Source organism: Chionomys nivalis, chromosome 17 (genome assembly GCF_950005125.1).
Source record: "Chionomys nivalis chromosome 17, mChiNiv1.1, whole genome shotgun sequence".
Lineage (NCBI taxonomy): Eukaryota > Metazoa > Chordata > Mammalia > Rodentia > Cricetidae > Chionomys > Chionomys nivalis.
Window position 1 is genome coordinate 2,333,094 of NC_080102.1, and position 13,727 is coordinate 2,346,820.

At 37.1% G+C, this 13,727-nt stretch overlaps 1 protein-coding gene across 7 annotated transcripts in view; it reads left to right on the top strand.

Moving 5' to 3' along the window:
• The window catches only part of Vps13b (vacuolar protein sorting 13 homolog B), a 438,985-nt gene that overhangs the window by 39,646 nt on the left and 385,612 nt on the right, over positions 1–13,727 (top strand). For 6 of the 7 annotated variants that reach the window (XM_057791255.1, XM_057791252.1, XM_057791249.1 and 3 more), the window contains exons 8-13: positions 1,560–1,825; positions 6,158–6,253; positions 6,602–6,724; positions 7,200–7,337; positions 8,167–8,254; positions 9,296–9,487. In XM_057791255.1, the coding sequence (XP_057647238.1) occupies positions 1,560–1,825; positions 6,158–6,253; positions 6,602–6,724; positions 7,200–7,337; positions 8,167–8,254; positions 9,296–9,487 (903 nt within the window). The remainder of the gene's footprint in view (positions 1–1,559; positions 1,826–6,157; positions 6,254–6,601; positions 6,725–7,199; positions 7,338–8,166; positions 8,255–9,295; positions 9,488–13,727) is intronic. The other variant, XM_057791254.1, reaches the window with a different exon arrangement.

Genomic DNA, 13,727 nt, shown 5'->3' on the forward strand with positions numbered 1-13,727 from the left:
GTGTGGTCAGCCTGCGGTGCCAGCGCCTTTGCCCTCTGTGCCACCTTGTCAGCCCAACTGCCTCATGTTCAATAGGTGGTTCTTGAACAGAAGTTGTCAGTGTTGATAGAATAACTTCTGCTTGCAGTGCCGGGGTTGGAACAGTTATGAAAGCATGTGCTTTGCTTCTTAAGGACGGGAGCAGGGTCAGCCGGCTCTGTAATAACAGGGACCCTGCCTGGAGAATAAGGTGGAGAGAGTGGAGAACACCACATGTGCACAACACATGAAAGAAAATGCTAATTTCTGTGACCTAAGAGAGTGACTAGGTTTTTTGTTTTGTATGTTTTCAGAGGAAGAAAACAGCTCTACTGTTTGCTTCTGAAGAAGCTTGATTTTTTTTTTCCCACTTTTAAAAATGAGAATGCTTTACTGTTTATGATATGTGTGTATGTTTGGAAAAACTTGCGAAACTCTCAGAAAATTCTGAGCAGCTTGATGGTGACATTTGCTGGTGTCCTGGCTTCATGGGAGCCTTCATTCCTGGGCATCTGCAGCTTTCCTGTGTGTGTAGACAGTGCGGCCAGACTGGTTCATTTCTTTGCTGATTTCTCACTCTTGCCAGAACTCTGCTGAGCTTCCCTCACCTATTAATGTTTATCTTTCTCTCTGTTTCTCTTTGTGCAGTTCCTGGTCTCTTTCTCTCTGTTTCTCTTTGTGCAGTTCCTAGTATCTGAATAAGTCACTAGTTTTCTTCTGCAACTCATTTGCTTTTAGCTTAATCTACCATATGTTAGTGTTTGGAAGTTAAGAAACTTCTGTGATTCATGCCATTTTAAGCATTTTAGAACACATGCCTTCTATTTATATAGCTATTTAGTGTCCTGTTCTAACACTGTGATCTTTATTTTTCTGGACTTTTTCCATTGATTTTCTTTCCCTCATTGTTTTTTATTTGCCTTAATAAATTGTATTTATTCTCTGAATTGAGACTCTTACTAGCTGGCTGGGCTGGACTCAGATTGGTAGGCAAGCAGTGCTGCACCAGCCTCTGGGGTGACCAGTGATGTGCACCACTGTATCCAGCTGCCTGGTAGTTTTGATCGAATGCTAGACACTGTGGAGTTTATCTTGCCGAGTTCTAGATGGATTTTTGTTTCAACAAATAGTGACAGTATCAGAAATGATTCATGTGAGGCTTTAAGTCTGTTAGATGGCAGCAGCGACTATCAGCTCAAGTTCCCAGATCTGCTGTATTGTCGTCTCGTCTAAGAGAGAGTCCTGAACCTGAGTTGGGCTTCTCCTTTTATGAGTATGGCTTAGAATTCTTTCCAGCAGTAAGTTGGGGTATTGAAGAATTCAGTGTTCTGGCCTTCCCTCATTGATGATAGCCATTTTGTGTGGAAACCTTTTATTTCTTGTATTTTATCTTTTTTTTAAATTGGGAGGATAAATTCTCCTGAATATTTTAAATACTTAGGGTAAATATATGGGATTATAAAAGAAACTAATTATATAGTTCTATTTATCCTATTTAAATGTTCTTTATTTAGTTAAAATGAGTTTATTTTGATTGGCAGGTACTGAAGATGAGACAAGAATAGACATACAGTATCCTGCTCAGTACAAAGGTCAAGAATTCTATTCCCAGGACTGTGAGGAGCCTCAGGGATGGGTGTCCTGGGCCTGGTCGTTTGTTCCTGCCATCGTGAGTTATGATGCTGGGGAGGAAGACTACCTTGGGAGTGACCCTGCATCAACCATGCATCAACAGAAAGTGCAAACCCTGAAGGACCCCATTGTTTCTGTTGGGTTTTATTGCACAAAGGCCACTGTGACTTTTAAAGTAGGTTTCTCTTTCCTTTGTTGCTAGTATCTGTTATCTTCAGTGTTTAAATATTAGCAGTACTGCAGTTTAGCCAAGGGGGCTTAGTGGATGAAAGGTAGAATGTCACAATTCTTCATTAAATTGCACAATCCTTCTAACTGAATTCTTGAATTTTGATTTCCTCTTAAAGTTGCCACCACTTTTCTTTCTTATCTACGTCATATAAACTCCCCTGTGCTGGGTTATTCAGTTGTCATGTAACCCTGCTTTAATAATAAAATCTCATAGCTGGGGCTAGAGAGATGCAATGTCTTGGTGATGAAGAGTTTTGGTTCCTAGCATCATGTCAAGTTCCAGGGGATCCTACGCTCTTTTCTGGCCTCTGTGGGTACTGCATTTTTTGTGCACATAGCCCCCACATAGACACATAATTAAAAATAAAGTCAATCTTTAAAATGCCTCATTCTATGATTTTTTTTAACAATATTTTGTTGACACTTTAATTTTCATATTAACGAGACTGAATGTGATATTTTCACACACACATGTAGCATGTATCAGAAGCTAATTGTCCTCTTTCCCTTTTTTCAACCCTCTGCCATGCCTTCTCAACCTTAGTAATCACTATTGCACTTTAAGGCCATCTTCTTTTGGCTTCCTCCTTTGTTTTCTGTTGTTGTTGTGTGTGTGTGTCCGTAATGTTTTCTATTCCCATCCATTTTCCTGGACATTTCATTCTTTATTACTGAGTAATAAATACCCCATTGTGTGTGTGTGTGTATCACTTCAGTGTCATTTACTTGGTGATAGGCTTCTAGGCTGCTTCTGTATCACGGCTTTAAATAAATGAAGGCATAATAAGTATGGGCATTAGGAACCTTATTAATCTTTGGATATGTCTGAAGTGGGTGACTGGATCATCCCCAGGATTCTCGGTACTGTTGTCCATTGACCATGTTCTTTGTATTCTAATGCTTGTAATACATTGTTTCTTCTTTTAGATTTACTTACTTTACTTCATTTGTATGAATGTTTTGCCTGCATATGTTTGTGTATGTGTGATTCTGGTGCTCGCTGAGGTCCTGACACTGGACTTAGAATAGTTGTGAGTCCCCACATGGTACAGGACACGGATCCAGCCCTCTGCAGCTGCGGCAAATGTGCCTAACTGCTGAACCATTTCTCTAACCACATTTTTAATTAATTAATTTATTTTTGCATTTTAATTTTTAAAGGAGTATTTTCCTCTTTTTGCTTAAGAGTTCAATTTCGTTTTTACATCCTCTTCTATTTTAAACAGCATTCAACATACTTTACTACCCTCTTTACTAAAAATGAATATAACTGTATATTCAAATACAGTATACAACACATATGATCACAGCGAGAAAAAGGGAATGTTCTTTTGTATAATCATAGTTACTAGTACTTTGTTAACCCTTATTTGTTCTTTGACAATATTTTGCCTTCCCTTTCAAATATAACTCAGCTTGAATTTTGAGTTGTTTCCTAGCTTTTTCTAATACCATTGCCATACACATCTTTAATCAGTTCTTAATTTTTGCAGCAAATAGTTACTTATTTGACTTAGAGTCTCTTGTAGCACAGGCTGGCATCAAATATGCTGTTTAATAGCTGTGGATAATATTGCATTTATTTTTTTCAAAAATTTATTTATTTTTATTTTATGTGCTTTGGTGTGAGGGTGTAGGTTCCCTAGAACTGGAGTTACAGACAGTTGTAAACTGCCAAGTGGTTGCTGGGAATTGAATCTGGGTCCTCTGGAAGAGGTGTCAGTGCTCTTAACCGCTGAGCCATCTCTTCAGCCCTCAACATTTCTGATCCTGCATCCTCTACCTCTGAAGTGGTAGGAAGGGCTACAGCCACCCACTGCTCTGCCCAAATTCAAATATTTATTGATGCCACCTGAGAACAACTCAGTGAGGTCAGCAGTCCTGGTCTGTTAGGACTTACATTGTAATTAAAACCAATGTGAGGGAAAACATGTTTATGAATAAGTTAGGTAAGAAAGAGAGGAAAGTAACAGTGAGTGTTGCATGGAAAGGGAGAGTATTATGCATTTTAAAACTGGTTGACTGAGAAAGGTTGTCTTGTGAAGGAAGCATTTTAAGCAAAGGTGTGTGGAAGAGAAAGCCTCGTGGGTATATGGGAATGCGCTCATTCTGGACCAGCAAGTGTTCAAGAACTATCAAGGAGGCAGTTTAGAACACCAGAGCTAATGTGTAAATAGTGTAGAAGTATCAGACAGTGGGGGTTCCAGCAGAGCAGTGAAAATCACTCAGGTCGTTGTAAACTTGCCTTTGTTTTGAGTGAGTTAGGGAGCTTTTAGATAGACTCAGACTATCCCTTCGAGGGGATCCTTGAGAGCACGGATGCTGCCGGGGTCAGATTTGTACCTCTGCTCTTCCCGGATGGCAGTGTGCTGTCATTTGTACCTTTCATGCTTTAACACGTACAGTAATAGAACACTTGGTGTATCTGTGCTGTCCTGCCTTCTTCACTGTTCTGTATTTTAAAAACTCCAACCTTATCCATGTTATGAATATTGTTTTCTAACCCACTATGTCAAGTTAGTCATATTCCATACTTCTTACAAGCCCTCCACAGACTGAGCTTTTCAGCTGAGTTTTTCAGGATGCTTTTTTAAAAAAATAAGTAGTGAGGGAAGTAAAAGATGAAAGTGAAGTACTACTCTTTCTAATGACTTTTGCCTATTCACTTTTAAAACTGAAATTATTTTATAACATTTTTATTAAATTACAGATAAAAATAATTGTATTCCATAGAACCAGCATATAGGCACTTATATGCAAAATGTCTATGGAGGGTCAGTATTTGTTATTATTCAGGAAATGTTTTTAAAATGTAAAGCATTTGTGCTTCTCAAATTTTCTTTGAGGAAAATACATTAGTATGTAGGAGGAAAACAATGGAATTCAGGGTTCCGCTTGGATTTGAAGAATGTATGGACTTAATTTGTGGTTTATATTTTGGTCAGAAAATAAGGTCATGTTTCTATATTACCATTTGGAACACTTGATATTAGTCCAACAAAAATCATGCTAAATTAAATGTAGCATTTTTCTAGTAATGTTTAAGTTGTTCTTGTAATGTTTAAGTCCTTTTAATCAATTAATTGCTTTTTCTTTAGAGTAATTGTAGACAGCTGAAGGCTGATCAAATTTTAAAATTCAATTTTACTTTAATATTTTAGCTTTCAGAATTGTTTAAAATAACTTTGAGTATACCATTACTAGAAATATTAAATAAAAGCTTATCTGTAACAGAAAATTTATAGAATTATTAGAGTAAATGAGAATGATTAGTTGCTTCTCAGTATAAAGTATTTAGACTTAAAATTATAATTTCCAGTTGAATAACTTTTATTTGGTTTAAATTTATTTGGTTGAAAATTGTGATCTCTGTTTTTGTATTTCAATTTGAAGAATATTATATATCCATTTTGCAGCATAATTGTAACCAAATCATTGCTAAATCCATGAAGGACACGTTAATTAAAGAAATAACCCTTTCATATGGGAAGGAATTTTACAATTCCAGAAAAGTTGCAGCACCGTTTCCCTGTGTTTGTTATGAGTTTGTGCTATCATGGTGTGTTAACCAAACCAATAAGCAAAGACTGATGCAATGTTGACCTTTTCTAGACTGTAATTAACCCCTGTAATTTTCTTTCTTTCTTTTTTTTTTTTTCTGTTCTGTGATGCAGACTAGGATGGCCCATTGTGTTCAGAGAAGTGCAGTTGAGGTCAGGTGCGCCAGCTCGCCTACTCCCAGCACCTGGGCTTCAAAGGCAGGGGATTTGTTGCAAAGTTGAGGCCAGTCTGGTGCTCTCATTGAGCTCTAGACAGCCAAGGTTAACAGGAAGAAACATCAAAAAACCAATCAACCAAACTCTTTTCCTTTAAAAATAGTGAGGAATCTTGGAAATGATTGAAATATAAATTAAATCATAGTATATATTATATGTTATATATGAATAAAACGAGTGAAAGTCATAGTATAATAATACATTTTTGGTAGATTATTTGAGCCACTTTGAGTGGAACTGTGAATATATGTACCTTTTTCTTTTTAAAGTGCTATGAAGGAGTTAAAATGTTGCATTTATGTTGAGAATAGCATGTTTGACTGGTCTTTAGGCCATGGATAATTTGTAGCAGCTGGTTTTTTTTGCACCTGTTTTTCTGCTTAGTAATTAAATTTCCTGAATCTTAAAATTGGCCTTATTTCATGATGCAGAATGAAGATGACAGTGCATTGCTTATTTACGGCTAGTTTTGATTTACTTAATATTCTTCTGTTTCTTAGCTCACTGAAATGCAAGCTGAAAGTAGCTATTATAGCCCACAGAAAGTAAAGTCTAAGGAAGTTTTGTGCTGGGAACAAGAAGGAACTACAATTGAGGTAATCTTTAAGCATCAGACATGGTAACGCGGGCTCTGTAACAGTTGTGTATTTAAAATACTTAAGTTTATAATCTTGCTGTCTTTCTGTTTGAGTCAGCATTGTCGGTTGAAATGATTATTCCTTTTAATGTGCAACCTGAATTTGTTTCATAATGTGTGTCTGTGTGGTATGGGAGGCATGATGTTCACAGAATGACTTCCTCTGAGGCTGTGAAAATCTTAGTGTCTCGTCTTTGAATGTTTTTGAAAGACAGCATGCCTGTGTCATGTAGAAAGTCTACAAAGAAGCCTGTAATGTCCTTATTAAATACAAGTGTTTAATTCTTCTATCCCCCTTCCCTTACAGGCCCTTATGATGGGAGAGCCTTTCTTTGATTGTCAGATTGGATTTGTAGGTTGCAGAGCCATATGCCTTAAAGGAATTATGGGCGTTAGAGATTTTGAAGAGCATATGAACAGAAGTGAAACTGTAAGTCAAGATCTTCCCTTATTTTAGATAGAATTCAAGGATAATGAAGTATACTGATTACCATATAAGATCTGCTTGGTACCTTCATCTGTGGCTTGAAAGGGGTGCCTTTTTTGTTCCCTCTCTATGTAAGGAATTATGTATCTCAGGAGATATAAAAAGTTGATAGCACTTAACACTTGAACAATCCAAATATATTTCATTCATAAATGTTTCCTTATTGTTTATGGCAGTTGCTTGGAGTTCCTTTCTGGATTATTGGATGTTCTTTGTCAAAATGAGCAATAAATATGGTGTTAGCCTTCCTCCCCTTTTCATAGGACATCAATAAATATGGTGATAGCCTTCCTCCCCTTTTCATGGGACGTAAAGCTTTACTGACTTGTGTGAAGTACTAAATGAGTCTAGTATAAAAAGCTTCTTTAGTAGTCTAATGACTTTTTCTCCTGTTAAGATTTATACATTAATTTTTCAGGAAGCCTGCTTCTTCATTTGTGGTGAAAATTTGAGTACAAAAGGTTTGACATACCTTACAAATTCATTGTTTGATTACCGAAGCCCAGAGAACAATGGCACCCGTGCCGAGTTTATCTTGGATGCAGCTCACCATAAGGTCAGGGAATAGATATTTGAGCCAAATTCTTGTTGTGGTTGGGTGGACACATTGTGTGAATACTTATGATTGCTGTTTGCGTCTCAGTTTCTTCCAAGCACTGATTGTTTACTGAAACACTTGGAAATTATTTGTTCCAAGCTCTAGACCTAGAAAGACTTAAGGGACATGCAGAAATGTTTGGCTTTTTGTAGCGTAGCCATAGTTGTCTCTAACATGTAAAATTGATGAAAAGGAACAAACTTTAATTTTCACTGCATACTTTTTTCCTTTTTCAATTTTTCATGTAATATTGTATTAATATACTTAAAGAATATTTGTGCATTTTCAGATAAATATGTTCAAAGTTACTATTGTATTTAAGTAATACAAACTCATAATTTACATTTTAATTTTTCAATCGAGATTGACTTTCATAGTTAAAATTAAATACTTCAATGTTTCCTGGTGTGATGAGCACACATTGAGAACATTTTAGTGTATCTTCAGTGTTTAAAGTGTCTCATGTCAGTATATTGAGATAATTATGGACTGACTGTTTGAGGGATACATTACTCCACAGTTTTGTGATAGTGATAAAGTTCAAGAGTGTGTGCTACACACTCGTTAGAGCTGTTCATTCACTAGACAGTGTTCTAGATGTCACCTAGAAGGAGGTTAGCATTGGAGGAACACTACATTTATTTCTTAGGAGTGAGTTCCTTGGATAAACCTCTCCTCTTTGGCTTTGGCAATCCTTTGGGTTGATGCAATGTATATGGTTGTGAACCAGATTTATTCTGTTTTAACACTCTGTTCTACCTCATGTTGTGCTTGCATTTCTTGACAGGAGACATACACAGAAATAGCTGGCATGCAAAGGTTCGGTGCTTTCTACATGGATTACCTGTATACAGTGGAGCACAGCAGGGGCAAAGGTATGGGTTCTCTCGCCTTTGCATTGACCTCTGTTGAAGCAGCAGAAAATAAAGGGCCTTGGCAGACCGTATTCTGTTATATTACATTTATCTTCAGGTATCTTGGGGTGAAGGGTTTAATTTTAGTTTTGTAATAGAATTTTAGTGTTAGAATGTTCTGGCTTTTTAAATCCTTCACTTGTATAGCTGTGTGAAAATACATTTAAAATAGCCAACTATATTATTAGCATTTATGCATATTACATATAAAATTATACATATACAATTTCATTTTACAGTAGCATGTCAGAAAAAACACTTATTTTGAAGACTACATATAGAATTTTTTTATTTAAAAGTTTGTCGTGAGCTGAACAGAGGTGCTAATAGACCTTGAGTAAATGGCAGATATGAACTGTGTTAAGGTCAGTAGTGCAGATAGGAGGAGCTGGGCGGGTGTGAACTGTGTTAAGGACAGTAGTGCAGATAGGAGGAGCTGGGCGGGTGTGAACTGTGTTAAGGACAGTAGTGCAGATAGGAGGAGCTGGGCAGGTGTGAACTGTGTTAAGGACAGTAGTGCAGATAGGAGCTGGGCGGGTGTGAACTGGCTTAAGGACAGTAGTGCAGATAGGAGGAGCTGGGCAGGTGTGAACTGTGTTAAGGACAGTAGTGCAGATAGGAGGAGCTGGGCAGGTGTGAACTGGCTTAAGGACAGTAGTGCAGATAGGAGGAGCTGGGTGGGTGTGAACTGGCTTAAGGACAGTAGTGCAGATAGGAGGAGCTGGGCGGGTGTGAACTGGCTTAAGGACAGTAGTGCAGATAGAGGAGGTTGGGGAACTCAAAGCCAAAAAACAGCAGCTTGTTTGAAGGGTTGAAAATTTCAGAGTTGATCTTGAAGGTAAGGTCTTTTATAAAGAGAGAACATACCAGCAATTTTTTGTCTTTTTTTGTGATGTTTTTATAAGTGTAGTTTTCATTGATCAGAATTTAATATGATATGCACTCACTTTTTTATGTCTGACTGATGGCTTAAAATACTAATATAAAATGGACTTCTTGTAGGTCCAGCAAATCAGCAAGACTTTCCTTCAGGGAAAAATGAGGACTTGGGAATAGTCCAAGAAAAGTCTACTAAAAGCCTTGTTATAGGCCCTCTAGATTTACGCTTGGACAGTAGTGCAGTGCATCGGATTTTGAAGATGACTGTCTGTGCTTTGGAACATGAATATGAGCCATACAGCAGGCTGAAACCAGGTTTGTTTTTAACTTCATTCTTGACTGCCAAGATATTTTTTTGGTTGTGTGACTCAGTTTTTCTCTGCTTTTCACTTTTGCTCCATTATATTTTGCCTGATAGATGCTCACATGAAAGCCCATGCTGCCACATGAGTGAGTGAGCTTGTTTGTAGAAAGATTAGAAATGAAATTTGCAGTTTTTGCTGTAAGGACTTGATGTGCTGTATTCGCCAGTGCTTCATTACCATGCTTTTTTAAAAAAATTATTGGTGTTTGGTATTGATGTTTTGCCTGTGTCTATGAGAAGGTGACAGATCCCATAGAACTGGAGTCACAGTTATGAGCCACCACGTGTGTCCTGGGAATTGAACCTGGGTCCTCTGGAAGAGTAACCAGTGCTCTTAACCATTGAACCAGTGCCCCAGCCCCATTGTTATGCTTTTACTAGTCTTTTTAATACGTGATTGCGAAATATTACCTGAACATGTGGATTTAACATTCAAGAAAACTTAGGAACTGCTGATAAAATTGAGCTTGCTGTACAACTAATTTTAATAATGCTATGAAGATAATTATATTTTCTTAAAATAAATTACTTTTAATTCAATGAAATGACTCCATAAAAGAACTTACCATAGTAAGAGAATACAGTGTACTGGCTAAGAACTCACCTATGGAGTCACCTACGGTTTGAGTTTCAACTCTCATTCTTTTTTAGTTTTTCAAGACAGGGCTTTCTCTGTGTAGCCTTGGCTGTCCTGGAACTTGCTCTGTATATCTGGCCAGCCTTGAACTCACAGAGATCCACCTTCCTCTGTCTTCTGAGTGCTGGGATTTAAAGGCTTGTGCCACCACCACCCTTTGTTACTTCCTTCTCTTTTTTGCCTACATGTTCTATGTGAGGGTGTTGGATCCCTTGAAACTGAACAGTTATGAGCTGCTTTGAACCTGGGTCCTCTGGAAGAGTAATCCCTTAACAGCTGAACCATCTCTCCAGTCTCTTTATTTAATTTTTTATTTATGGGTATGTGTGTATGTTTGTATGAATGTATGTCACATGTAACGGGTACCCATAGACACCAGAAGAGGTCAGATCTACTGGAACTGGATTTACAGGAGCCTTCTGACAGCTGGGAAGAAATTTTGGTCCCCAGAGGCACAGTAAATGTTCTTAGCTACTGAGCCATATCTCTGGTCTGTGATCTCACTTTTTGTAACATTTCAAATTTTCAATTCCTCTATATATACTGAGTTAAAGCTTTCATGAAACATAGATAATTGTTTCTTCAGTATTCATTCTTATAATAGAAGCTTCTGTAGTAAAATTAAAGACTGCGTCTTCAGTTTAGTCATTGATCATGCTGACTAGGATGAACTTTGTGGAGTTTGGGGCTGGGACTTTAAAAGGAATGAACAAGCCTATTGCTGTTTTAGACTGAGCTGAAAGCTGCATGTCATCTGTAGGAATGTCAGGGCATCAGGGTGAAAAGTCAGTACTGTGGTTGCATCAGTCAGACCTGGATCCTATAGATTTGTGATGAGATATTTGTCCAAGGTTAATATTCGGTGTCTTCCTTGATTGCTTTCTGCCTTTTAATTTCAAGCTGAAAGTTGACTTCAGTATAGAATAGTGATTAGCAGTTGATGATTTTAGTCATCAGTACAGGAAACAGGCCAAAGTGGTAGATATGGCTTTATCATTTTATTTGCCAAAAGTGTGACGTGACCTCTTAACCCCATATAGTTGACATAAATTCAAAGAGTTTTATTTCTAAATGAAAAACGAAAACAAAACACAAGGAGACTTAGTGTTTCTGTTGCTGTGAAGAGACACCATAGCCACAATTCTTATAAGGAAAACATTTAATTAGAATGTCTACAGTGTAATAGGTTTAGTCCATTATCTTCTTGGTCAGAAACATGGCATGCAGGCAGACATGGTGCTGGAGAAGGAGCTGAGGGTTCTACATCTTGATCTGTAGGAAACAGGAAGAACTGTCTACTACACTAAGGGTAGCTTGAGCAGAGGAGTCCTGTTAGCCCTCCCCCACAGTGAAGCTCTTTTTCTAACAAGGCCACACCACCTAAAGTACCCTTTGGGGCCATTTTTTTCCCCCAAACCACAGAGCAGTGACTATTTCAAGGCAATTGCCAGCCAGCTCCTAAATAACCACACGAAGCATCTTATTAGTTATAAAGCCTCGGCTGATAGTTTAGGTTTGTTACTAACTAGCTCTTACAACTTAAATTAACCCATTTCTGTTAATCTATGTTCTGCTCCGAGGCTCATTTATGTCATCTATGAGCTGCTTTTGTGTCTGCTGGGAACTCTTGGCATCTCTGCTCTTCTTCCAGTGTTCCTTCTGTCGAAATCCTGCTGAGCTATTGGCCGTTTAGCTTTTTATTAAATCAGTCACAGTGACATATATTCACACAGTGTAAAGGAATATTCAATGGCACAATAATTATGTCATATATATTTGCACACACATGTATACAATGCACATATATGTATATATGTAAACATACAATATTTAAAAATATATACAATTTGAAATAGTTGGTTATTTGATAAATATGACACACATCTATTTATATATATGCCTAGTACTTGGGTGATGGGAATCATAATATATGGCCAGCCTGGGCTAGGTAATGAGACCTGGACTTAAGAAAATAAAATAAGAGTACAAAGCAAAGATGTTAGTCACCAGTGAGAAAATAGATTTGTTCTACAGCCTTTGGTCAAGGAATTAAAACTAACAATTCTACTTGTTACACATATGTAGAGAACAAAAAGTAAAAGAAGTTATTAAAAACTAAAATAAACTTAAGAATTTAAATTTCAAAACAACAAGCAAGAAAATAAACACTCCCCTCAAACAGAACAAAAAAAAAACTACCTACAGTGCGGTTAGTTCTTGTATTGTTCTTGAGAATTGTCACTGTACTATGTTTCCTTGACACTCCTTTTTCTGTTTGGATAAGATTTCAGGATTTTTTTTCTTTTATATCTCCAAAGTCTTGGAAATCTGAGAGGTCTTTAAGGACATACTTTGCTTTGCTTGCATCACTTCCTCTCTTTTCTCCCCATCATCCATGGTGTTTGTTTTTACCAAGTTCCTCTGCTTGCATATGTAGAGACTGGAATGGTGCATTGTCGACACTCTGATGGTAAGCTAGTCTATCATACATATCGTTATGTATTGAATATAAATATATAAAATATTTACATTCAACTTAAATATAGAATATATTCAACTAGAATTTTACTTGCTGTATTGTCCGTTTTTGTTTGCTTCACTTTTGTCTTTCATGATCACTTTTGTTTAGATCACTAATTTTTGTAAAATGTCACACATTTTCATTAGTGGTACATCATGTTAGCAGAATTTCTTACATATTTGCCTATAGATATGTATGGTTACTTGTTTTACATCTTAAAAGTTGTTAAGCCGGGCGATGGTGGCGCACGCCTTTAATCCCAGCACTCGGGAGGCAGAGGCAGGCGGATCTCTGTGAGTTCGAGACCAGCCTGGTGCTCCAAAGCCACAGAGAAACCCTGTCTCCAAAAAAAAAAAAAAAAAAAAGTTGTTAACAATTCTGCTGAATTATTTTTCTGTACTTCCCAATCAGTATAGATTTAAGTGAAAAGCTAAGGGTACAATTCAATGAATTTTGCAAGCTTAACCCCATTTAAATAACTGAAGAAAGAAAAATACCATCAGTTTAGAAATCCTCATCCTGCTGTCTTTAGAATACTTCTCTTTCTGTCTTCAACGGTAATCATTATCTTCACTTCTAATATCTAAATACTTTGAGTTTTTGAATGCTTCTTTCTACTATTTATTTTTGAAATAAGGCCTCATTGTCTAGCCTTAAATAGCCTGGGACTTGCTATGTAGCTGTGACTGTCCTTGATCTCACAGAAAGCTATCTGCCCATGCCTCCCGAGTGCTGGGATTAAAGGCCTGCACCACCAACTTGACTGAATTCTTATAAATGGAACTAGGCACCATTTGCTCTTCTTATATTTGTGGTATTTGTTCTTCCTGATGCATAGACTTCTTTTGTTTGGATATAATGTGATTATCCATTTTACTTTCAATGAAAACTTGGTAAACTTTTAGTTCTTTTGCTATTTTATAGCAAACACGGGATTAAATGATTATCCATTTTCACTCTCAGTAGATCCTTCCATACTGCATTTGTGAGTGACTGATTCATTTTAGTTTTGTAAGAGTATGAGACTTTCAGT